This window comes from Ranitomeya imitator, chromosome 3 (genome assembly GCF_032444005.1).
Source record: "Ranitomeya imitator isolate aRanImi1 chromosome 3, aRanImi1.pri, whole genome shotgun sequence".
In the NCBI taxonomy this organism is placed as follows: domain Eukaryota; kingdom Metazoa; phylum Chordata; class Amphibia; order Anura; family Dendrobatidae; genus Ranitomeya; species Ranitomeya imitator.
This window is the reverse complement of record NC_091284.1, coordinates 116,692,196-116,718,881: the sequence shown is the minus strand read 5'-3', so window position 1 is coordinate 116,718,881 and position 26,686 is coordinate 116,692,196. Positions and strand designations below refer to the sequence as shown.

At 44.0% G+C, this 26,686-nt stretch overlaps 2 protein-coding genes across 2 annotated transcripts in view; both read right to left on the bottom strand.

Moving 5' to 3' along the window:
- The window catches only part of CUX1 (cut like homeobox 1), a 484,034-nt gene that overhangs the window by 18,197 nt on the left and 439,151 nt on the right, over nucleotides 1–26,686 (bottom strand). Inside the window, exon 20 of the mRNA XM_069761315.1 lies at nucleotides 23,152–23,208. Within this exon, the coding sequence (XP_069617416.1) occupies nucleotides 23,152–23,208 (57 nt within the window). The remainder of the gene's footprint in view (nucleotides 1–23,151; nucleotides 23,209–26,686) is intronic.
- LOC138671464 (piggyBac transposable element-derived protein 4-like) lies at nucleotides 7,455–19,499 on the bottom strand. Its single transcript, XM_069759645.1, has 4 exons — nucleotides 19,448–19,499; nucleotides 19,148–19,244; nucleotides 17,269–19,070; nucleotides 7,455–7,513 (listed from the first exon to the last, which is right to left on the bottom strand). The coding sequence occupies exons 2-4, from the start codon at nucleotides 19,204–19,206 to the stop codon at nucleotides 7,455–7,457; spliced, it is 1,920 nt and encodes a 639-aa protein (XP_069615746.1). The 5' UTR covers nucleotides 19,207–19,244; nucleotides 19,448–19,499.

The following is a 26,686-nucleotide window of genomic DNA, read 5'->3' as shown; positions in this document are numbered from 1 at the left end:
CTTATTAAGAAGGCGGTAATCAATACACGGTCTTAGCGAACCATCCTTCTTGGCTACAAAAAAGAACCCTGCTCCCAATGGTGACGACGATGGGCGAATATGTCCCTTCTCCAGGGACTCCTTCACATAACTGCGCATAGCGGTGTGTTCAGGTACGGACAAATTAAATAAACGACCCTTAGGGAATTTACTACCAGGAATCAAATCGATAGCACAATCACAATTCCTATGCGGAGGTAGGGCATCAGACTTGGACTCTTCAAATACATCCTGAAAGTCCGACAAGAACTCTGGGATGTCAGAAGGAATGGATGACGAAATAGACAAAAATGGAACATCACCATGTACTCCCTGACAACCCCAGCTGGTTACCGACATAGAGTTCCAATCCAATACTGGATTATGGGTTTGTAGCCATGGCAACCCCAACACGACCACATCATGCAAATTATGCAGTACCAGAAAGCGAATAACTTCCTGATGTGCAGGAGCCATGCACATGGTCAGCTGGGCCCAGTACTGAGGCTTATTCTTGGCCAAAGGTGTAGCATCAATTCCTCTCAACGGAATAGGACACCGCAAAGGCTCCAAGAAAAATCCACAACGTTTAGCATAATCCAAATCCATCAGATTCAGGGCAGCGCCTGAATCCACAAACGCCATGACAGAATACGATGACAAAGAGCACATTAAGGTAATGGACAAAAGGAATTTGGACTGTACAGTACCAATAACGGCAGAGCTATCGAACCGCCTAGTGCGTTTAGGACAATTAGAAATAGCATGAGTAGAATCACCACAATAGAAACACAGTCTGTTCAGACGTCTGTGTTCTTGCCGTTCTACTTTAGTCATAGTCCTGTCGCACTGCATAGGCTCAGGTTTACTCTCAGGCAGTACCGCCAGATGGTGCACAGATTTACGCTCGCGCAAGCGACGACCGATCTGAATGGCCAAGGACATAGACTCATTCAAACCAGCAGGCATAGGAAATCCCACCATTACATCCTTAAGAGCTTCAGAGAGACCCTTTCTGAACAAAGCCGCTAGTGCAGATTCATTCCACAGAGTGAGTACTGACCATTTCCTAAATTTCTGACAATATACTTCTACATCATCCTGACCCTGGCATAAAGCCAGCAGATTTTTCTCAGCCTGATCCACTGAATTAGGCTCATCGTAAAGCAATCCGAGCGCCAGGAAAAATGCATCAACATTACTCAATACAGAATCTCCTGGTGCAAGAGAAAACGCCCAGTCCTGTGGGTCGCCGCGCAAAAAAGAAATAATAATCAAAACCTGTTGAATAGGATTACCAGAAGAATGAGGTTTCAAGGCCAAAAATAGCTTACAATTATTTCTGAAGCTCAGGAACTTAGTTCTGTCACCAAAAAACAAATCAGGAATCGGAATTCTTGGTTCTAGCATCGATTTCTGATCAATAGTATCTTGAATCTTTTGTACATTTACAACGAGATTATCCATTGAGGAGCACAGAGCCTGAATATCCATGTCCACAGCTGTGTCCTGAAGCACTCTAATGTCTAGGGGAAAAAAAAGACTGAAGACAGAGCTAAGAAAAAAAAATGATGTCAGGATTTCTTTTTTCCCTCTATTGGGAATCATTGGTGTGGCTCCTTGTACTGTTATGGCTGGCAATCAGGCAACACAGCGTGCAGTAATCAGCGCACATACAGAGATCTGGCAATAACCAAAAACAATAGGACGAGCTCTGAGACGTGGAATCTCTGTAGACTGCAGTACCTGATCTATCCTCACACAACTATAAGCAGCAGTGGATTGCGCCTAACAACTACCTATGCAACTCGGCACTGCCTGAGGAGCTGACTAGCCTGAAGATAGAAATACAAGCCTGACTTACCTCAGAGAAATACCCCAAAGGAATAGGCAGCCCCCCACATATAATGACTGTTAGCAAGATGAAAAGACAAACGTAGGAATGAAATAGATTCAGCAAAGTGAGGCCCGATATTCTAGACAGAGCGAGGATAGCAAAGAGAACTATGCAGTCTACAAAAAACCCTAAAACGAAAACCACGCAAAGGGGCAAAAAGACCCACCGTGCCGAACTAACAGCACGGCGGTGCACCCCTCTGCTTCTCAGAGCTTCCAGCAAAAGACAATAGCAAGCTGGACAGAAAAAAACAGAAAACAAACTAGAAGCACTTATCTAGCAGAGCAGCAGGCCCAAGGAAAGATGCAGAAGCTCAGATCCAACACTGGAACATTGACAAGGAGCAAGGAAGACAGACTCAGGTGGAGCTAAATAGCAAGGCAGCCAACGAGCTCACCAAAACACCTGAGGGAGGAAGCCCAGAGACTGCAATACCACTTGTGACCACAGAAGTGAACTCAGCCACAGAATTCACAACAGGGCGACCAAATTCTTCTTGTTCCTCCTGACTGTTCTGCAACCCTTTCATCCTTACTGCTATTTCAAACAGAGCTTCTTTTCCTTTAGTTAGCTGTTGATCATCTAGAAGAATCCGATGCATTGGGTTTACATAAACAGCTGCCAAAAGAATGTTAGTTTGTAAAAGTAGCTCGGCTCCTCTCTCCGTTTCATTGATGTAGCAATGCCACTTGCAATTAACCCTCCTCTTTGGGACAGGCAAAACATCAGGTTCTTCCACTCCTTTAAGAAAATACCTGGAGTTACATCCTCTGCTTGTAATTTTTTAGTCACTGTAAATGGGTGCTCTAGCAATTTTTCCAGCTCAGTCACCTGATTCCACTGACTTTCATTTAGCGTCAGTTGAGGGTTAGCCATGTCTACAAGAAAGGTTTTCAGTTCAACCAAGCGCTGAATCATTAAGTAAGTACTGCCCCATCGTGTGGCTTGATCAATAATTGCCCCTTTTCCAGCACGTCTCTTCAAAATTGAGTCAACTTTAGGGGTTCTGGCAACAGTAGCCAATTTTCTCACCTTGCCAATCAGTGCAGCAGCATGTCCTTCTTGCAGACTGTCTCTTATAGCCAGCTGTAGCATATGCACAACACAGCGCATGTGATGAAGGAAAGAACGTATTGACAGTTTCAGCAAGATCTAAACTATCATGCTGCTGTTCATCTGAAGCAACTTTAGTTTGCTCCTCAGTTACAATACTGTGCTCCTCTTATTTCAAACATTTCTGTGTCTGTGAACCCAGAATGTTCTTCTAGCTGCTGGTCACCATCATTACTCTCATTCATTAGCTTAATAGTACTTATCATATTTGAAGCATTGTCAGTTACGACAGAAAGAACTTGCTCTTTTTTAAGTTCATAGTCTTGCAGAACCTTTTTCACCAAGACCTGGAGAAACTCACTGGTGTGATGAGATTTGGTGTCTTTTACTGCCAATGTCTTGGTAACTATTTCATTTTTGACACAAACAAATTGGATATTGATGGCAAAATAGTTCACTCTGTGACATGTGCAGGCATCCATTTTAAGAAACAGAAAGCGTCCCTTGAGAGTTTTTTTTAAGTTCTTCCTTTTGTTTAAAAGCTTCTTCGATTACTAATTTTCTAATACTCTCTCTCTCCAGAGAAACACCAAGCTTGCGGGCCATTTCCCCATTCAGACACATAAAAGCTGGTCGTGAAAATAATAGGCACACTATCCTTCACAACAAGCTCTATGATCTGTTTTTTAAAAGTATCTATTGTCATTGTCACAGTAACTTTGTAACTGACAAAATATCTTGCAACTGATGGCTGCAAAGTTCTCTGCTCCTTTGTTTGGCTGGAAGAGCTGGGCACTGGTTCATTGGTTTGGATGCAGTCTTTCTCATCCACTGCTTTCAGTACTTCTGGATGAAAGCGCTGTAAATGTCTCTTTAGATTAGAAGCTCTGGTAGGAGCATTTTTATCTTTGCTTGAATATGCACTGATCTTGGCTTCACAGCATTTGTTTTCGTCTGGATCATTTGTCATACACTGACAGACATAATGTTTTCTATCTTGAGTGATGGTGAAATGTTCAAATACAGCTGATTTAATGTGACGCTTCTTTAACATTCTCAGGTTTTTAATTCTGCATTCACAATCCAAATGACAATTGTTTTTCCTAAAAACAATTGTACAAAATTATTGCCAGGTCGTACAACTGATCTAGTGGTCAGTAATACTGTTGTTCCTCATGTACTCACAGTTAATTGATGCAAAGTTTATTGAAAGGATAATACTTCTTACAGTCTTCCTCTTCTGAGTAGCAGCTGTGAGATGCTTGGAAGACGCACACCAAACATCTAGTCTAGAGGAGGAGCTTTACTACTAAGAATTTGCAACACATTTTCACTTTCAGTTTCATACATTGTAAGTAGGGGGGTTGGGGTAGCATGAGGTTAACCAAGTATAAGATTAGATAAGGGCAGTGGAGAACAGTGACACACAAGAAGTAAAGGTACCATCACACTAAGCGACGCTGCAGCGATACCGACAACGATGTCGATCGCTGCAGCGTCGCTGTTTGGTCTCTGGAGAGCTGTCACACAGACAGCTCTCCAGCGACCAACGATCCCGAGGTCCCCGGTAACCAGAGTAAACATCGGGTTACTAAGCGCAGGGCCGCGCTTAGTAACCAGATGTTTACCATGGTTACCAGCGTAAACGTTAAAAAAAAAACCACTACATACTTACGTTCAGCTGTCTGTCCTCCGGCGCTCTGCTTTACTCTGCACGGTCAGCGCCGGTCAGAAATCAGAGCGGTGACGTCACCGCTCTGCTTTCCGGCTGGCTGGCGTTGACACGGGATGCAGGAGGAGTGCAGAGAAGCACAGCGTCGGGGACAGACAGCTGAAGGTAAGTATGTAGTGTTTGTTTTTTTAACGTTTACGCTGGTAACCAGGGTAAACATCGGGTTACGAAGCGCGGCCCTGCGCTTAGTAACCCGATGTTTACCCTGGTTACCAGTGAAGACATCGCTGGATCGGTGTCGCACACGCCGATCCAGCGATGTCAGCGGGAAGTCCAGCGACGAAATAAAGTTCTGGACTTTCCTCAGTGACCAACGATCTCCCAGCAGGGGCCTGATCGTTGGTCGCTGTCACACATAACGATTTCCTTAACGATATCGTTGCTACGTCACAAAAAGCAACGATATCGTTATGTGTGACGGTACCTTAAGAAATGTCTCTATCTCCAGCAGAACTGCTTATCACTGTTGTTCATAGTTTGATAGAACATATATATTTGAGTAATATTTATAAAATTCATATGAAAGTTCAATTATGAAATATTAATAAAAAATTTTTAAAGCTGGAGTCGGAGTCGGTCCATTTCTACCGACTCCGATTTCAACCAAAACTAACTTCGACTCCGACTCCACAGCCCTGGTTTTTTCGCTATAAAAACGCTAATAACACCGCAAAAAACAGCATACATTATGCATCCCATCATTTAGAATGAATTCCGCAATTTTTGTGCACATGATGCGTTTTTTTTTTCGGGAAAAAAACGCATCGTGGTAAAAAACGCAGCATGTTCATTAATTTTGTGGATTTTTTGTTTATTTCCCACTTTATAATGCATAGGGAAGTGTCCGGAAAAATCTGCCAAAAAACCGCACCAAAAAAGTGTTAAAATCGCGCAAAAAACGCATGCAGATTTCTTGCAGAAAATTTTAGGTTTTTCTCAGGAAATTTCTGCAAGAAATCCTGAACCTGTGCACATAGCCTAAAGGTACCGTCACACTAGACGATATCGCTAGCGATCCGTGACGTTGCAGCGTCCTGGCTAGCGATATCGTCCAGTGTGACAGGCAGCAGCGATCAGGCCCCTGCTGTGCTGTCGCTGGTCGGGGAAGAAAGTCCAGAACTTTATTTCGTCGCTGGACTCCCCGCAGACATCGCTGAATCGGCGTGTGTGACACCGATTCAGCGATGTCTTCACTGGTAACCAGGCTAAACATCGGGTAACTAAGCGCAGGGCCGCGCTTAGTAACCCGATGTTTACCCTGGTTACCATCCTAAAAGTAAAAAAAACAAACACTACATACTTACCTACAGCCGTCTGTCCTCCAGCGCTGTGCTCTGCTCTCCTCCTGTACTGTCTGTGAGCGTCGGTCAGCCGGAAAGCAGAGCGGTGACGTCACCGCTCTGCTTTCCGGCCGCTGTGCTCACACAGACAGTACAGGAGGAGTGCAGAGCACAGCTCTGGAGGACAGACGGCTGTAGGTAAGTATGTAGTGTTTGTTTTTTTTACTTTTAGGATGGTAACCAGGGTAAACATCGGGTTACTAAGCGCGGCCCTGCGCTTAGTTACCCGATGTTTACCCTGGTTACCGGCATCGTTGGTCGCTGGAGAGCGGTCTGTGTGACAGCTCTCCAGCGACCAAACAGCGACGCTGCAGCGATTCGGATCGTTGTCGGTATTGCTGCAGCGTCGCTAAGTGTGACGGTACCTTTACACTTCAGCTATAGTAAGGGCTAATGGGCTTCTGTTAGCCACATTCAGTATCGGTAATCGTACCTGCTAAAGTTGCCTTGTGTGTCCACTCTAATTTGTAATTTTCATAGAACACATATAAGTGAAGTCAATGTTACGAGGATGCAAAATACGGCTGCCCCGTACACGGAGTTACTCTTATATATCACACAACCACAGATTTCACTCCCATCCATGATTGTCCATCTGGACACTCAAGTAACTTCAGGGTAAATTGTTCTAAATTTATACTATAAAATATTTCATTTCCCCTTTGTACACAATCTCAACTCAAAAAAATTATTTCAACAGCAAACTATATCAGTTAAATACTTGGGAGCCCAGGTCCTCTTTCACATCTTATACTCACTAAATTCCCTCCCTCTTGTACAGTGTACTGTTACTAATTCAGTACAATAATAGATGTAATCCTTTTTTAATAATCTTTCACATTTATTTTTTAGCTTTAAGTTTAGGCACTGCTATTTACGCACCATATGTCCTCACTAAACTTAAACATACCATAACAAAGTTTGTTGGTGAAATCTAGACAAAGTACCAAATTGGAACTTCTCTAAGCCTAAATCATGAGGGGCTATTCAGCCTGAGATTAGGAGATATCATCAAGCAGCCATGCTGATCAGGATATTTGACTGTAAGCTCCTATGAAACCAAAATTATGTATGTCCACAAAAGAATGAAAACTGTTTGTTTACTTTGGGTCTTAACAGACTCTCGGCACTTTGAGCTGATCAAACCTCCTCAGATGTATTTGAGAACCTTTGACTTTCAAGGAACATCCTTCAAGATATATTGGATTACTGCCTATATTCTCTATCTCTTCTTTTTCCTGAAGGTGGAAGGCAGACAGAATTCTTGTATCCTCCTTGGATACTGGGATATGCCACATTCTCCATAATTCCAAGGTCTGTACGTGTTAGACCCTCCAGGCACAGGACACGGAAGTCAACCTTTCTTAGTTAGTGCAGGCTTTCATAACTAAACAGATCCCAAGACTCTTGATCGTTAAATCTCTGACTGTCTTTGAAAACTTGGTCCGTAGTTACCGTATATGAGAACATTCACTTTAAGGTTAATTTAAACAGAACAATGTGCAGAATTAAACGACAGCCCACATGTCTGACAGGCGGTGGTCGTTTAATAACCTGATTACACAGGCAGTCCACAATTCAGACATGCACTGAACTGTCAGTGAAAAGTGGTTCAGGGCACATAGGCTGAAATTGTTCTTGGTAGGGCAGGTCCTGTTAACACAGAAGAATGAGCTGCCGACAATGATGGTCCTTTGTTCATATCACAAAAGATCATTTCATCTGACTAATGAGGGCTTTAATGGAGTGATTTGCAGCCTGTTTACACTGCAAAATTAACAGGGAAATGAGCATTCCTAGGACTGCTTGTTCCCGATAATCATGCAGTGTAAATGCACCTAGATAGGGATCCTACAGTCTACATTAGCTCCTGGGAAGGAGAGTTTCGTGAGATCATAGAGAAAGACGATTATGTAAAGACTAGATGGTAGCCCGATTCTAACACATCGGGTATTCTAGAATATATATGCGTAGTGTATAGCACAGCCCACGTAGTATATTGCACAGCCCACGCAGTACATTGCGCAGCCCACACTGTGCATTGCGCAGCCCACACTGTACATTGCGCAGCCCACGCAGTACATTGCGCAGCCCACGCAGTACATTGCGCAGCCCACGTAGTATATTGCGCAGCCCACGTAGTATATTGCGCAGCCCACGTTGTATATTGCGCAGCCCACGTTGTATATTGCGCAGCCCACGTTGAATATTGCGCAGCCCACGTTGTATATTGCGCAGCCCACGTTGTATATTGCGCAGCTCATGTAGTATATTGCGCAGCCCACGTAGTATATTGCGCAGCCCACGTAGTATATTGCGCAGCCCACGTAGTATATTGCGCAGCCCACGTTGTATATTGCGCAGCCCACATTGTATATTGCGCAGCCCACATTGTATATTGTGCAGCCCACGTTGTATATTGCGCAGCTCACGTAGTATATTGCGCAGCTCACGTAGTATATTGCCCAGCCCGCGTAATATATTGCGCAGCCCACGTAGTATATTGCCCAGCCCGCGTAATATATTGTGCAGCCCACGTAGTATATTGCCCAGCCCACGTACTATATTGCCCAGCCCACGTAATATATTGCACAGCCCACATAATATATTGCGCAGGCCACGTAGTATATTGTGCAGCCCACCTAGTATATTGCGCAGCCCACGTAGTATATTGCGCAGCCCATGTAGTATATTGCGCAGCCCACGTAGTATATTGCGCAGCTCACGTTGTATATTGCGCAGCCCACGTTGTATATTGCGCAGCCCACATTGTATATTGCGCAGCCCACGTAGTATATTGCCCAGCCCACGTAGTATATTGCCCAGCCCACGTAATATATTGCACAGCCCACGTAATATATTGCACAGCCCACGCAGTCTATAGCAATGTGGGCACCATATCCCTGTTAAAAAAAAGAATTAAAATAAAAAATAGTGATATACTCACCCTCCGTTGGCCCCCGGATCGAAGCGGTTACCGACGCTCCTCGCGCGCTCCGGTCTGAAGAGTGCATTGCGGTCTCGCGAGATGGTGAAGTAGCGGTCTCGCGAGACCACTACTTCATCATCTCGCGAGATCACAGCATGGACTGGTTACCGGAGTGCCGCAAGCAGGAAAGGCCTGTTGTGGATCCGAGGGGCCGACGGACGGTGAGTATATAACGATTTTTTATTTTTTTTTATTATTTTTAACATTAGATCTTTTTACTATTCATGCTGCATAGGCAGCATGAATAGTAAAAAGTTGGTCACACAGGGTTAATAGCAGCATTAATGGAGTGGGTTACACCACGGTCAACGCTGCCATTAACCCTGTGTGAGCGCTGACCAGAGGGGAGTATGCGGGCGCCGGGCACTGACTGCGGGGAGGAAGGAGCGGCCATTTTCTTCCGGACTGTGCCCGTCGTTGATTGGTCGTGGCTGTTTTTTCATGACAGACAGAGGCCGCGGCCAATGAATATCTGTGACAGAAAGACAGGCAGACAGATGGAAGTGACCCTTAGACAATTATATAGTAGATAAGACCTTTCACACAATCTCCCCACTGCCTGTTTTGCACAGGAAAAAATTATCTATAAACTACTCACTAGATGGTACAGATGCCCATTGTGTCTTCATTCCATTTTTACATCAGTATCAGATCGTTGTTTAATGACTACAGGTCTTTGGTCCTCTTCCTGAGTGGATTGTAACCAAAGCTCCTCACACCTCAAGTACCGTTACACTAAACGACTTACCAACGATCACAACCAGCGATACGACCTGGCCGTGATCATTGGTAAGTCGTTGTGTGGTCGCTGGGGAGCTGTCACACAGACAGCTCTCTCCAGCGACCAACGATCAGGGGAACGACTTCGGCATCGTTGAAACGGTCTTCAACGATGCCGAAGTCCCCGGGTAACCAGGCTAAACATCTGGTTACTAAGTGCAGGGCCGAGCTTAGTAACCCGATATTTACCCTGGTTACCATTGTAAAAGTAAAAAAAAACAAAAAACAGTATGTGGCACCCCTAGGGGTATTTGCCACAAAAATAGTTACTGACAGTAAGTACAAATACTAAAATAGCAAGACTGCACTACCACCTCCGGCCAGAAGGGGGAGCTCCAGAGACTCCCCTTGATCCATTCTGGTCTGAGAGAAGAAATGGCAGTTGGGCTAAGGAGCTGAAAGTGAGAGGTCATACAGTTGAATCTCTAACAGCCCTGTGACTGTTACCAGGCCTAAATCACCGGCCTGAGGAGAAGAGGGATAGAGAAAAAGGACATTGTGAGAACCGGGTAGCATTAATCACTACCCAGAACAGGCGCAAAGACAGATACCGGATCCGTGGCTGTATTCATTATATATAATACAGCAACCGGAAAAACGTGAGGTGATATCAGCTTCACTAGGGCCGGACGCAGCAACAGACACAGAGTTCAGCGGTACTCCTGGAGGGGGTAAGCCGATAAAAGGACTCGGGTTGCCCGTCGAACCAGGACCCGGAGGGGACAGATTGGGCCGGCAGCCAGTTCACATACAGCAGCAGGGCCACACAGAAATTGCGTACAATAAGAGGCGAAGACCCCGGCAGGGTCAAAGTAACTCAGAGTTCCCATACAGACTCCGGTGACAGGACTGGTTGTAAATCCTTTTATGTTAAAGTAAACTGGTTAAACGTTTCAGTACCTCAGTCTTTCATTTGGACAATAGCCATCTATCCAGGATCGGGATCGTCACCGCTGGGAGAACCTGCTGCTGATCAAGTAAGTGCCTGTCCCCTCACGATACCCCTTACACTGTGCATTGCCTGAGGCCACAGCACCGGGTCAAGCCACCCGTGACATCCCCCTCAAGAGACAGACTCCATTGGTCCGGTGCTGGGTATCCCGGTCTCCTGGGCGTCACAATTGGCGTCACGAACAGGATCTAGCCAGCCCGTATACCGGGTATTGTGTGCCGTGATTGGAGCCCAAAACTGTGAAAACTGGGATGAAAAATCTTGAAAATTGACTTTATTAAAGAAAAATCCATTCCCCATTGAAAACTATTGAAAGTGACTTTTCCCCATTGGTTATAATGGAGTAAAGATGGCCGCCATCCCCTGAGGTAATCACTTCATAACCGTTAGGCACGAGACTGTTAATTGAGCTACGCCATCACCTGAGCCCCAGTCTAACTGAAAAACTTCAGAATCCGCCATTACAGAGCGCGGTGGGTGGGAGCAGCAGGGGGCGTGTCATTGTGGGCGGCACCAAGCTGAGCGCTCTGACGTCAGAGCAAGGGGAAAATCGATCCTGCTGCACAGCGGAACGAATCTACACTATCCCGACGGAAGCGGAGGACCGGAAGGGTCCGGATTAACTAAGGGGGCACAGTATGTCGCAGCACGGAGACGCCGCAGCACCCGGCAACGCTAATGCAGCTGAAAGACAGAGTGTCAATAGAGAGTCCGGCAGCGCAGCGGTGCAAGGAGTGGCGCCCATCATGCCGGTGCTGATGCCATATACCCCGGGTGGCCCATGGCTTCCAATGTATGAAGGTGAGCCTAATACCCTTGACGATTTCAGAGAAAAGATGCTGGCCCATTTTGACATGTTCCCTGTGGGTGAAGTTCAGCGTGTTAGTCTCCTGATGATGCAGTTAAGTGGCCATGCTAAGCGAGAAGTCACAGCATGGGCAGCTGATCTAAAAGGCACTGTTGAACGCATATTTGCTGGATTAAAAGCTACATTTGAAACCACGGCCAGCAGCAAAGCTAAAATACGATTCTTTAATTGCAAACAAAAAGCTAATGAGGGCGTGAGAGACTTTGCCTTAAACCTGCAGGAAGCCCTTAAATCACTTACACTGGCTGAACCCATTTTTAACACCGGAGCGGATAAACTGCTAAGAGATCAATTTATTGAGGGACTCTACACCCCTTCTCACCGGGGGCATGTGAGCATGCTTGTTTTTAAGAACCCTGAATTGACATTTGCCCAATTAAAGGAGAGCGCTATACGTCTCCAGCTGGCAGAGGCACCTCGGGATCAGGATCCTGCGCAACCCATGGCAGAGGCACCTCAACAACAGGGAGTGCCAGTGACATCAGCTATGTCTGGGGCCATTGCTAAGCCCCTGGGGCCCAGTACTAATGAGGCTCTTCAACAAAAGCTTGACTCTTTAGCTGATGTTGTTGCTTCAATGGCTAAAACCATGCAGGACATGAGAGGACACAAGATGGAGTTGGCAAACTGTAGAGAGGATGTTCCATGGATGAGACCCCGGAGATACCCGACATGGAGAGGACGACCCCGCGACCGCTACCAACCGGATGGACAGCCCATTTGCCGCCGTTGCCAGCAGCCGGGCCACTTTGCACGAGATTGTGATTTAAACGGGAATCCCCTGGGAATGCGGGCCGCTTCGCAGGAATGAACTTTCAAGGCCCAACACCCTGGCACGACAGGTACATCGGAGGACGACCCATTATCCCTATCGTGCTGGACGGAATTCCCCTCAACGCTTTGCTGGACACAGGTTCCCAGATTTCATCTATACCGTATATCCTTTATAAGAGGTACTGGGCTGATGCAGATATTGATAAAGGGCCCTCTGATGTTGAACTAGATATATGGGCCAGTAATGGTAAGTTGGTACCGAAACTAGGATTCAGGGAGATGACCATAAAGATTGGTAAAGTAGAACTGAAGAAACAGGGTATAATTGTTGTTGATGTTGACCGGCGGAACTGTGAACCAACTGTATTGATAGGAATGAATGTGTTAGAGAACTGCTTTTCCGAAGTCATTTCTGTCTTACAGCAAATTGCTGAAACTGCCCAATCCTGCCAGCAGAGAGTTCTCCGGAGGGAAATAAAAGTATTGATGTTAAGGCAACAGGTAGAAGTTGCAGGTGGAGAAATCGGCAGTGTGAGGGTAAGTGATCCAACGTCTATTGTAATCCCACCAAAAACAGAAATGCTGGTATGGTGTAGAGCAGCCATTGGTACTAAGGGACGAGATTATCAAGCCTTAATAGAACCAGTGTACACCGACAGCAGGCCCACTATACTCACAGCACGAGGGATAGTCGAGGTACACCGGGGACGAGTGCCGGTACGACTTTTGAACTGTGGAGAGGAAGAGGTCACTTTGCCAAGGTATGCTACAATGGCAAAGCTATATACTGTTGACAACAATGCCATCACAACCATTGAGCCCTTAGAACCAACCTGTCAGGTGGAAGGCAATGGCTCAGATGGAGAAATTGAGGATTGGTGCCAACAGCTACACGTGGGCATAAATTCAACACCTACCCATCAAAAACAAGGGGTGTATAGGCTAGTGACGGAATATGAACAAGTCTTCAGTAAACACCCATTGGACTTCGGACGGATAGAAGGGGTAGAACACACAATCCCCACAGGTGACCATCCCCCAATAAAAGAAAGATATAGACCCATACCGCCCGCTCACTATCAATGTGCAAAAGATATGCTGAGGGAAATGAAACAGGCCGGGGTAATAAGAGACAGCTGTAGCCCCTGGGCGGCCCCTCTAGTGATTGTCAAAAAAAAGGACGGAACCATGAGAATGTGCGTAGACTACCGGAAGATTAATAACATCACCCATAAAGACGCCTACCCCTTGCCTAGGATAGAAGAGTCCTTAACTGCTTTGAAATCTGCTAATTATTTTTCCACCTTAGACTTAACAAGCGGGTATTGGCAAGTCCCTGTGGCTGAGAGAGATAAGGAAAAGACGGCATTCACCACACCAATGGGTCTATGTGAATTTAATCGCATGCCGTTCGGACTCTGCAACGCATCCGGTACCTTCCAGCGGCTGATGGAATGCTGCCTCGGACACAAGAACTTCGAGACCGTCCTCCTGTACCTAGATGATGTGATCGTCTACTCAAAGACTTACGAACAACACTTAATAGACCTGGCAGAAGTGTTTGAAGCCTTATCCAGGTATGGCATGAAAGTCAAGCCATCCAAATGTCACCTTCTCAAGCCAAAGGTACAGTACCTGGGACACATCGTGAGTTCGGAGGGAGTAGCACCAGATCCCGAGAAAATAAGCGCCATAAGGGATTGGCCAAGACCTACCAGCGCAAAAGAAGTGAGACAATTCCTGGGATTGGTGGGTTACTATCGCAGATTTATAAAAGGATTTACCAAGTTGGCAGCACCCTTGCAAGACACCTTGGTAGGGCAGACGAAGAAACCTTCAAACCGAAACCCTCCTTTTCAGTGGAACGACAAAAGGGAAGACTCCTTTGAACAACTAAAGAAGGCACTAACCGGAGAAGAGGTTCTGGCATACCCAGATTACCATAAACCTTTCATCCTCTACACCGATGCCAGTAATGTGGGACTAGGAGCGGTGCTGTCACAAAAGCAAGAAGGTCGGGAGAAAGTCATCGCCTTTGCAAGTAGAAAGCTCCGGCCTACTGAAAGAAATTCAGAAAATTACAGCTCCTTCAAATTGGAACTATTGGCAGTAGTTTGGGCTGTGACGGAGCGTTTCAAACACTATCTGGCCGCTGCAGAATTTATTGTCTATACTGACAACAATCCGTTGACCCACCTGGACACAGCCAAATTAGGTGCGTTAGAACAGCGATGGATAGCCCGGTTATCTAATTACAACTTCATAATCAAGTATCGAGCACGTCGCAAGAATGGAAATGCCGATGCCCTATCCCGGATGCCACACTTGAGAGATGTAGAAGAGGAAACGGGGGAGCTTGAAGAAATTGAACTACCAGCCTTCCATCGTCCAAAGGCAAAACATCATCAGTCAAGTACCTATCAGAAACAACAAGAGGTGAATTTTAATCCGTTAGCACACCATAGATGGGCTGACACCCAAGACAGCAATCCGGCTGTGAAGTTGGTGAAGGAACTGTTGACTGAGCAAAGCGCATATCCCGATGAGGATGCCCCAGAAGAGACGCATCAACTCTGGAAAGAGAGAGGCAAAATGTTCCTGTATCAAGGGAAGCTCTGTAGAAGATACACCAATCCGAAAACACATGAATTGGTTTGGCAGATTATTGTGCCTAAACAAGATGTGAAGATGGTCTTCGAAGCTTACCATAATGGTGCTGGTCACTTCGGTTGGAAAAAGTTAGAAGTACTTCTAAGAGAAAGATTTTATTGGGTCGGGATGAGAAAATCAATCGAACAGTGGTGCAGAAATTGTGGCCCGTGCAACCTCAGAAGAAACGATCAAAAGAACCAAAGAGCACCACTGCAGCCCATAATCACCAAACAACCACTTGAACTTGTAGCCATGGACCACGTGAAGTTGACACCAAGCCGGTCCGGCTATGTCTATGCCTTGACCATCGTGGACCATTATTCACGTTTCTTGGTAGTAGTACCCGTAAAAGATCTGACAGCAAAAACAGCAGCCAAAGTGTTCCAAACGTACTTTTGTAGACCCCATGGATATCCGGAACAGGTTCTCACCGACCAAGGTACAGCCTTTGAATCAGAGATCTTCAGAGAATTCTGTAATATGTATGGTTGCAAAAAGATCCGGACGACGGCCTATCATCCACAAACAAACGGCTTATGCGAGAAGATGAACCATATTGTAATAGACCTACTAAAGACTTTACCTGAGACAGAAAGGAATCAATGGCCAGAGAAATTGCCTGACTTGGTGGATCTGTATAATCATGTCCCGGTGAGCTCCACCAACTGCACCCCAGCTTACCTTATGCGTGCAAGACCCGGCCAATTACCAATCGATCTAGAAATGGGAATTCTGAAACCAGACGCAGAAGTTCAAGACTCCAATTGGGATATCATACGGCAAAAGCAGTATCGCCAAGTGCAAGAGAGTGTGGAAAGAAGCCTTCAGCAAACTAGAGAAAGACAAGAGCGAACTTTCAACCAGAATGCTCTAGCGACCCCATTAAGACCGGGTGACCAAGTGCTCAAGAGAAATCGTCGAACCAATAAACTGGACAATCAGTGGGAAGCCGTACCCTACACAGTTTTACCAACAAGAGTGGATAATCCGAAAATGTGTCTCATTAGCAAAAACGGAGGCTTAACATCTGTACTAGTGTCAAGAGACAATCTTAAATTATGTCCGGAAGCATTGAAAGAGCCAGACGTTGTCCAGCCAGAACCAGAAGTTATTCAACCCATACAGGTTCAACCAGTAAAGGAAAAAGAAGAGGAAGTGTATCATACCTGTATAGGAGACTTTCCCAAAACCCTACTAACATACCATGGTGCAGTAGTGGTTCCCATGGTGGCCTTTTACCCAACACCGAACCCAATACCAGAAGTCCCAAGACAGGAAGAGGCTGACCCCGTACTACAGGAGGTTCCAGGCCAGGAAGAACAGATTCCTGGTCAGAGTAATCCCATTCACGGTGGACTTGCCAACTCCATAGTCGTGGAATTATCTTTAGCAGAGCGGGCAGATACTACATCCGCAGTAGACAGTAGTACACCACATGAAGAGACACCGCTATTACGTAGATCACAGCGTAGTACCCAGGGTCAATTACCGGCCAGGTATGCAGATTACCAACTATAAAGCTCATAATGTGAATTGTATATATGTTATGCCGTATATAGTTAAACAGAAAATGTAGTATAGTCATTGTTATCAGTCTGCAACGTTTAAGCCCAGTGCCTACAGAGACTTGTCTGTATGAACTTCTTGCATATTCTTGAACTTTTTATCAGCCCGGAGGCACTAAATCAAAGCTCCGGAAAGACTGCTTTTTGAACTTTGCTTTTTGCTCTTTTTGAACTTTCTTTAGACTTTATATTGATAACTCCGTTGGAAAAATGGAACTAAATTCCTGGACACTAAGTACAGTGCCTTTCCTAATACCTTCAAGGATAGAACTGTATTAACCCTTATCCGGCTGAATAGGTACAATTGTAACTATTCCGTTTTAAAATTGCAATAACTTTTTTTTGAAAAGACGTAGAGGGCTGAAATTTCGTGACATCTCTACATTTTTGGTCCAGAATATATTGGCCAAATTTCAATAAAATATCTCCACCCGCTTCCGAGATAAGGGGTCGAGATCTTTTTGCATCCATAACAAGCTGCATAGGTACAAATGTACCTCATATATTTTGAATGAAGATAATGCAAGGGAAAAAGCATAAATTTTTTTTTAATGATAATGCTATTTAACTATTATAAACAAGTAAAAAACTGTTCATTTACATTATAAAAGAAAATGTAAGAAACTTTTTTTTATTGATTTTCTTTGCAAGTAATGCATGTTGGCTTTGCTACAGAGTGTTCATCGCAAATGGGTTTCACACAAACCACACAAGACTTTCTAGTCTTGCGTTGTTTTCGCCTCAGGTCTCTGCAGACATAGCAACTACCAACAACAGGGGAGGGTCCACGACTACCATGAGGTATTTTGGGGCCAGCTGCTGGCTGCGATGCTACCACAATGCATCGTCCAAGCACCATTTCTACTGCACCTCGAAGAAAATGGTTTCTCATTATCATTTTGTTTGTACTACGATCTTCAATTGCAATCATACACAGCTGATTTGCGAGATCTTTCAGGAACTTTCTTCGTTGATCCTTTGCCCTGAAGCTTGGATTGTGTTCTCTGTAGATGATGTAGGATGCTAACCCACTGACATCAATCATATTGTAGAAAAATGCCAAAGTCCAACGTGATGTTCGTCGTTTCACAGTGTACTCTCCCAACATTTTATCCATAACATCAACGCCACCTTTTGTTATGTTGTAGTATTTTATTATCTCTGGCTTGGCTGCTAGTGTCTCTTCAACTTCTCCCGTCATGTGCATAGATGATAGAAGCACGACTGATTTGTTCTTCTTTGGTACATATGAACAGACTGTTGCATCATGATTGTAGGCAAAATTTGTCGAGTATACAGGCCTTTCTTTGGCAGGCTGCATGTTGTTAGGTAGGAACCTTTTGTTTTTTCTCACTGTACCAACTAGTGTCATGTTCCAGGAGTTCAATACCTTAGCTAGTTCCATGGTTGTAAAGAAGTTATCGGTGGTGACATTTCTTCCAGAGCCTTTATACGAGCTCACTAGGTCCAATACTGTTCGTTCTCCAATGTTTACTTGTCGAGGACCATCAGTTGGTTTCCCAGTGTAGAGCTGACCTTGTAAAGGGTAGGCATTTGATGAGTCACAAGCCCAGAAAATCTTTATGCCATATTTAGCTGGTTTTGAAGGTATATACTGGGTAAATTTAGTATGACCTCTAAATGGAAATAATTGCTCGTCGACGGTGATACAATGATATGGCTTGTAGGCTCTCTCCAGATTACTGTTCAGCATTGTCCAGATGTCCCGTATTGGTGCAGCTTTATCTGTTTGCACACGTTCTGCACGTGTATTTTCGTTGTCAAACCTGATAAATCTGAGTATCATCTTGAAGCGGTCACGAGACATGGCTGCACGTATAAGAGGCAGAGCAGCAACATTCCACATTTCCTCCAGATTCTCTTTGTTGGCTCTGTGCACACCAGCAGCAATCAGTATGCCCAAAAATGCATGAAGTTCAGTTTCAGTAAATTGCTTGAATGTTTTTTGTGGTGGCCGTTTGGAAGAATCAGGAAAACGTTGTACCAGTTCGTTGTTGTAAGCATCACAAACTCTCTTGGCCTTTCGATTCGTTTCCCGTAATATGATGTCACACATCTCGGGAGTCATGATGGACTTGAATAGCTCTTTTGCTGTATATAGGTTGCTGATTGCTGCAGGGCCACCTCTTTGTCGTAGGACATTACGAGATTTTGTTTGTGCATTTGGCAGTGGATTACTGCACCATTGAGTTTCATCCTTAGCAGTCCAAATGTCGCCTGCACTTTGAGGCACAGAATCATCCTCAACACTTTCGTCTGATTCGTATTCATTTTCATGCTCTATGACCATTTCTTGTTCAATGTCTGAATCTTCTTCAGTAACATCCACTTGTGGTACATAGTTTTCATCATCAGATGGAACATATGGTTCATCCTCATGCTCAGAATCAGATTCTTCTAGCATTCGCATTATTTCGTCAGACGTAAATCTGTAAATATGAAAAAATGTAAAATAAATAATTTTCCGAAATACTACATTATTGGCTTTTCACAAAATTATACTAACCTGCAAACACGTTTTCTTGGATTATGGCGGAAACTAGATCCAGCATTACTATCACTCATGATGACTTGCTAGATGAATTTTGGCTTCGTATTTTGTGCTGAATATAAATAAAACATCGTAAAACAATATGTAGATACTAATTATTATCCATTTTTCGTATAAAAATTATACCTATAGTGATAAGTTTCATACAAAATATATGTAAGCCAAGTCCAGGCTGAAAGACAATTTGACTGTTCTGTCCCCACATAATGAGAATAAAGGTATAACTGGCTGTTAGATGCTGTGAGACTTTCCTACCTTCGTTTCCAAGAAATTGAAGACTTCACAAGCCTAGAAATGTGTGCTCACAGCAATGAGATGAACAGCAAAATGGCTAATGAGAGGAGGGAGGCAGGAAGACAAGTAGAAGCCACTCCCAGTTTGAATTAACTTAATTGACAGCAACATAAGTGACCAGTAACAACACTGAACAATAGATATCAGCATAACATTTGTAGCTGAATGAACTTTAGTTTCTGAAACCAAGTAAAGTCTTCCCACAGTGGAGGTATATGTGAAGGTACAATTGTACCTATGCAGCATGTTAAGGTTGTAAAATTATGCAGCCTGACAAGGGTTAATGGACGCTATTTGAAGTGACTTTTTACAGAACTCTATTTTTGTTTCCTTGAGTGGTTTTTGTAACTTTTCATTTTTAAGACTCTGTACATATTAATTGTTATTTCAAAATGTTATTGTCCCACAGTCCCGGAGTACTGTTCTTAACTAAGGGGGAATGTGGCACCCCTAGGGGTATTTGCCACAAAAATAGTTACTGACAGTAAGTACAAATACTAAAATAGCAAGACTGCACTACCACCTCCGGCCAGAAGGGGGAGCTCCAGAGACTCCCCTTGATCCATTCTGGTCTGAGAGAAGAAATGGCAGTTGGGCTAAGGAGCTGAAAGTGAGAGGTCATACAGTTGAATCTCTAACAGCCCTGTGACTGTTACCAGGCCTAAATCACCGGCCTGAGGAGAAGAGGGATAGAGAAAAAGGACATTGTGAGAACCGGGTAGCATTAATCACTACCCAGAACAGGCGCAAAGACGGATACCGGATCCGTGGCTGTATTCATTATATATAATACAGCAACCGGAAAAACGTGAGGTGATATCAGCTTCACTAGGGCCGGACGCAGCAACAGACACAGAGTTCAGCGGTACTCCTGGAGGGGGTAAGCCGATAAAAGGACTCGGGTTGCCCGTCGAACCAGGACCCGGAGGGGACAGATTGGGCCGGCAGCCAGTTCACATACAGCAGCAGGGCCACACAGAAATTGCGTACAATAAGAGGCGAAGACCCCGGCAGGGTCAAAGTAACTCAGAGTTCCCATACAGACTCCGGTGACAGGACTGGTTGTAAATCCTTTTATGTTAAAGTAAACTGGTTAAACGTTTCAGTACCTCAGTCTTTCATTTGGACAATACCCATCTATCCAGGATCGGGATCGTCACCGCTGGGAGAACCTGCTGCTGATCAAGTAAGTGCCTGTCCCCTCACGATACCCCTTACACTGTGCATTGCCTGAGGCCACAGCACCGGGTCAAGCCACCCGTGACATCCCCCTCAAGAGACAGACTCCATTGGTCCGGTGCTGGGTATCCCGGTCTCCTGGGCGTCACAAGTACATACTCACATTCCGATGTCTGTCACGTCCCCCGCCGTCAGCTTCCCGCACTGACTGTGTCAGCGCCGGCCCTAAAGCAGAGCACAGCGGTACGTGCTCTTGGGGTACGTGCTGAGACCCACCCTGCATTAGGTGAGACCTGTTGCCCTCATGTGTCTATCATAGGATTGTTATTTTTGATACGGAGTAATGCCACAGTGCAGGTGATCTTCATACATGAATACTCTTCCTTCTGATGGACGTGTTGGTGAACAAGATGTCTGCACCACATGCATAATTGTATTATACCTATATGGGACATGAATGATCCATGCAGGGTGTCTCAATACAGTTTTTCTGGTGTCTTTGTTTGCACTTTTGTGTTTTGTGCACTTGCATTACGGTGTTATGTGCTGGTATTTTTTAAGCATTTTAAAATTGTCAGTATTGTTATAAATAAAGCTTTACTATTTTTATAGAAAAAAAGCTTCCTTTGATTCTCTCTTATGAAATGCGATAAAATGTAGTCCCTGATATCATGCAAACTGCAGTTTGTCCTAGTCACATATCAGGACAGGCTGCAGACTGAAGATATACAGCTCCTGAGACTGGAGTCTCAGCTGACAAGAGCAGTATCACACATAACCAGTCAGAAGCACGGCTGCAATATATGAATAAATAGGTTTTAACCCACATTGTGCTACATCTTCCTCCGTCAGTCTGGAAGCTTTATAGCATTGCCTTACACTACAGAGACTACATGTGCCCAACTGAAAAACAGATAAATATTGAGGAGGGTAAAGCTGGACATAACTCCATCTCCCCCGCCTCTTGTTCTCAGTAGGCAAGAGATATATTTCTTTACATATGACAGCTGTGCTCACGCAGCCGACTTAGGTATGTGTGATACAGATCTTGTCGGTTGAGACACAGGTCTCAGGAGCTGTAAGTCTTTGTTCTGCTGCCCATGCTGACATATGACCAGGACAGTCTACAGGTTGAATTATATCAGGGATGGCATTTTATCTCATTCTCTGAGAACCCCTTTAATTCACTTCCTACTAAACCTTCTTTATGGGGTAGCACAGAGTGCCAAATAACCTGCATTTCTGATCCTTTTAGCCGAGGTGTGATATCCTTCTTGTACTCACTATTTAACTGTAGAACAGAGAGAGACGGAGCAGTGGAAGACGGATTTCAGACAGACTATTTCACTTGAAACATGTTGGCATGGCTGTGATACCCTCTATGTCGGTAGTAATTAAGTCAGTTTACTGAAACATTCCTGAAGCTCCTACATTGGAGGATGATGTTCCCACTAGTAGAGATGAGTGACTTTGATTGGGACCCTGCTTATTCGGCAAGCTATAACGCTTACCGAAGAAGCTGCATTGGGAACCCGGCTTCCTGAAGCGCTCCCGATAATCAGCTGTTCGGCGCCGCAGCTGCATGTGTCGCGCTTGTGTGACAGTCACAGTACAAGCATGGAGAGCCTGTGTGCTGTGACTGTCACACAACCGAGACACATGCAGCTGCGGAGCTGAACAGTTGATTATCGGGAGCTCTCCAGGTATCCGGGTTCCTGATGCAGCTTCTTCGGTAAGTGTTATAGCTTGCCGAATAAGCAGGGACCCAATCAAATTCACTCATCTATACCCACTACATTTTATTCTTTAGTTTCTAATTGCTGCTTTGGAGACTGACTAATCAGGTGATATGTGGAATACTTAATGGCAGTGCCCCATTGTGAGAGTCCTACAGAGAAACTTTGCCTCTTTAATTACTGTTCTCATTGGACAGACATTCTGCCCCTCGACCATGCTAATGGTATTGTTAGAGAAACCTATTAATACTACTAACAGAACTCATTGCCTCATACATTTTGTCAACATGGCCACCAAAATGCACGTAGTAGCTAGGTGGAAATCTCCATCTCTACCAGTACAATCAGCTCTCTAGGCGTATTAATTAACCGGACCCCTTATGATGATTTCATTCATTGTAAAGCGGTCTTTTATATTCTGTTCCATAAAATCTTTAACTAAAACTAAAAACAAACTCTGTATCACCTGCGCCATCTATGTATTACATAGACCAAATCCAGCCTTTTGCCTATGGCAATGGGGGTCAGATATGTTGGTGATTAAGTGAAGGCTGTGGTGGCAATAATCTGGAAGGGGATGTTTCTGATGTGAATAGTGCTAAAAAAAAGTTTGTTTCTTTTTGTCCATACAAAATATATAGTAAAATATCTCTTAAGAGCCTGTAGGTCTCTTGTATCATTTAAATATATTGTGTGAATGATGAAAAGTCCTTAAATTACTGTCTGATCTATTCACGTAGAAGTACTCACCATGCTGAGGGTTGCTTTATCCCATGGACTTAGGCTGAGATACTTTCTTTGACGTTCCTGCAATATGAAAGCAAACTGTTAAAGTTTCAGATACAGAAACTTCTGTACAGGAAAGAACACGGGATCTGGTGTAGGAGCCATCATAAAGGGTGAACAGATTTCCCCTCAAAATAGAATAAAGAACTAGAAATTGTCCCATGGAAAGGTGTGGCACTGTTTATGGGAAAATAAAAGACAAAAAAAAACCCTTTTTATTCCTACTAAGAACTAGAAATTGTACAGGGTTGTCTTAATAAGAAAAACAGGTTTTTTTTCTCTCTTTTATTTTATCATAAATGGTGCCTCATCTGTCCATGGGCAATGTCTGGTACTGAATTGGTATTGATATTGCCAACATGCCTACGTATGTGTTTGGCATTGCAGCTTGGCGTCATGTAGCCCATGGACAAGAATTGCCCACTGTATGGATAAAAAGGTTATCTAATTCCTGCCAACACTTTTAAGTTCTCAATGATGTCCCTTTGATGTCACTACACAAGTTGGTCGAGATGTATGCAAAGATCCTTATATTTATGGCAGAATGGAAAAAAATAATTATGTAGAATTTTATAATTCACATTAGATGCATTTCTCTCTTAATGCCATGCAGTGTGAGTAGAAAGCTGGAAAACAATCACTATGGGCACTTTAATGGCTGGTCTTTGAATTGAGCATCTACTGGCTATGCCGGAAACCAGGATAACTCGCATCCAGTTGAACGGAATAATAGAATAACTTCACACAGGAGGACAACTCAGTGTTTTTTTGGCAGAACTTGATATTACAGCAATGTTGGTGTCTACAGTGGACAGGACTATAGTAAGAGCTCAGGTAAACATATTTAGGATACATAATCACATAGTATAGTTGAAAAAAACCGAACATCTTTCAAATTCAACTGATGGATGGGAAAAGATAAAGGGAAGAAAGGGATATAGGAACAACCATAATACTTGTACCAATCTGCCCGAATGAATAAGTTCTTTTCATCCAGATCCTTAGTCTTGATCAACTACATCAACATTCAGAACAAGAATGTGACCAGCTCCGGAGGTAGACTATTCCACATTTCAACAGTTCTCATGGCAAAGAAGCCTGGCCTCTTCTGAATCTTTCTCCAATTTGAGGGAGTGTCCCCTTTTCTTTTAAGGGGTTTCACATGGAAAAAGCTTTTGATACATATTTTATGCATGGGGAATTATGTACTTCTATAAATTTATAGATGTCTCTAAAGCCTGCATCTCTGATGGTATGAGGTTGCATTAGTGTCTATGGCATGAGCACCTTACACACCTTGAAAGGCGCCATCATTGCAGAGTATTACATGGAGGTTTTTAGAACAATATATGTTCCAATCCATATAACATCTATTTCAGGGGAGGTCTTGCATATTTCAGCAACACAATAATAGACCACATACTGCATCCATCACAACAGCAGGTAAAAATTTGGGATGATGACCCGGTCAACTGCAATCCAGACCTTTCACCAACAAAAGAAATTCAGCGCATTATAAAATGAAAAATCAGGCAAAAACCCAGGAGAGTTGAACAGCTAGAATTAGAATATCAAATGGTGTAAGTTTCTTTTAGCAGTGCAGGGGTTCATCTGCTCAGTTGAGAGCTCCAGGAAGCTTTCCTGCATTAAGGCTCCCGGCTGTGCACTATTAGCTACTCGCATCTCCTATATAATCTGCGCCCTGGCTAGCACTCTTTGGCAGAGTAGCTTATGCTGCATGGCTGGAGATTATTGGTGGTTATTATTGGAGAAGGTGTTTGGTGGATTTATCTGTGACTGTTGATTGGTTTTAAGTGCTCGATAATTCCCTTTCTTCTCCTACTTTGGTGTAACCCAATCCTCCACTTCCCATTGTTTACTTCTTTTGTTTGTGTGTGTATATTTGTATGATTGGTATTTTCCTTTATCCCTGTTCGTATTACCTTGTTAGTCTGGTTGGTGTATTACAGTGCACAACTACTCCCCTCTTCCCTTGGTGGGGGAAGGGTACAGACTGAGGGTGGATTCAGGAGCTAAGGCAAGGTATGTGGCCCCAGCATCTTCACCATCAGAAGTAATCCTTGGAACAGGGCGAGCTAGGGCACCCCTAGCGTTAGGGATAGGTAAGAAGCCCATGGCCCCGGGACACCCGACAACAGAGTTGTGACACGTTCATTCCCCAAAACTCCAGCAATTAGTCTCCTAACTTTCCAGATGTCTATAGACTGTTGTAAAAAGAAGAGAGGATGCTACACAATGGTAGACATGGCCCTGCCACAACTTTTTTGCTGCCATCAATTTCTAAATTAGTATTTTATTTAAATGAAATGCAAAAATGTCCACCGTTTATCTTCTGATTTGTGTCCTATGTTCTGTTGTGAATAACATATGGCTGGGAGAGATTTCCAACCATTGCAATTTTGTTTTCTTTAGATTTTACACAGGATCCCAGCTTTTTTATGTAATTGTACAAGTGTACCCAAATCCTTCCTTATTAGTGACTTTCCTAGATTTACTCCCCCTAGAACATATGATGGCCCTATATTGTTAGTGCCCAAAACACATAACTTTATATTTTTCCACGTTGAGACTCCTCTTGCAAATAAATGCCCAAATATTCAGTTTGTATGAATTATCTTTAACTTAGGAACATCTTCAATAGACTGCACTATACTGCATAGCATGACATCTGTAAAAATAGGAACAACACCATTAATCTAGCCTTCTATATCATTAATAAGCTGAGTAATGGAGGACTCCGCACTGAACCTTTGGGTGCATCACTTAACTGAAGACCATTCAGAGTATCAACCGTTCACCAACACTCTCTCTGGTGTGCCCTGGATCATGAGTGTATTCCTCAATCTATGGTCCACACCGCCGGGTGATGTCAAAATATTCCTGGAGGGCTTTCTGCACTACACGTACTTCGAGCACAGTGCCGAGTGCTGATGGGCTGTCTACACTTCTTTCAGCATGACTTGTGCTGGTGACATGTAATGCTTCTGCTTAATGTGCTAAACTCCCGTATATATGTGTCCTCTAGGCCAGTCTGTTGTGCCCGACCACATTACATTAGAAAATATGGTGGCACATAATGTAGTAATGTCACCTGCAGGTTTATCTGTACTCAGATAGTTATCGGTGGTGCTACATAGGACTGCAGGTCATTCTACATTATTTGTACAGAGTTATCATGTTTACTGTGCTGTTACATAGGACTGCAGGAAACAGACAACACATTTAATTTTATGTCCCTCCATGGAGTCATCACGGTGTTATCTGTAGTGTTACATAGGACTGCAGGTGACATTATTACAGTATCTGTACTCACATAAGTATGATTGTGTAATCTGTGGTGTTACATAGGGCTGCATATGACAACTACTACATTATCTGAAAACGGATTCATCAGTGTGTGTTGTCTGTGGTGTTACATGGGACTGCAGGCAACAGACAAAGCAAACTTTATCTGTCCACTGACAGTTATCACTGTGTT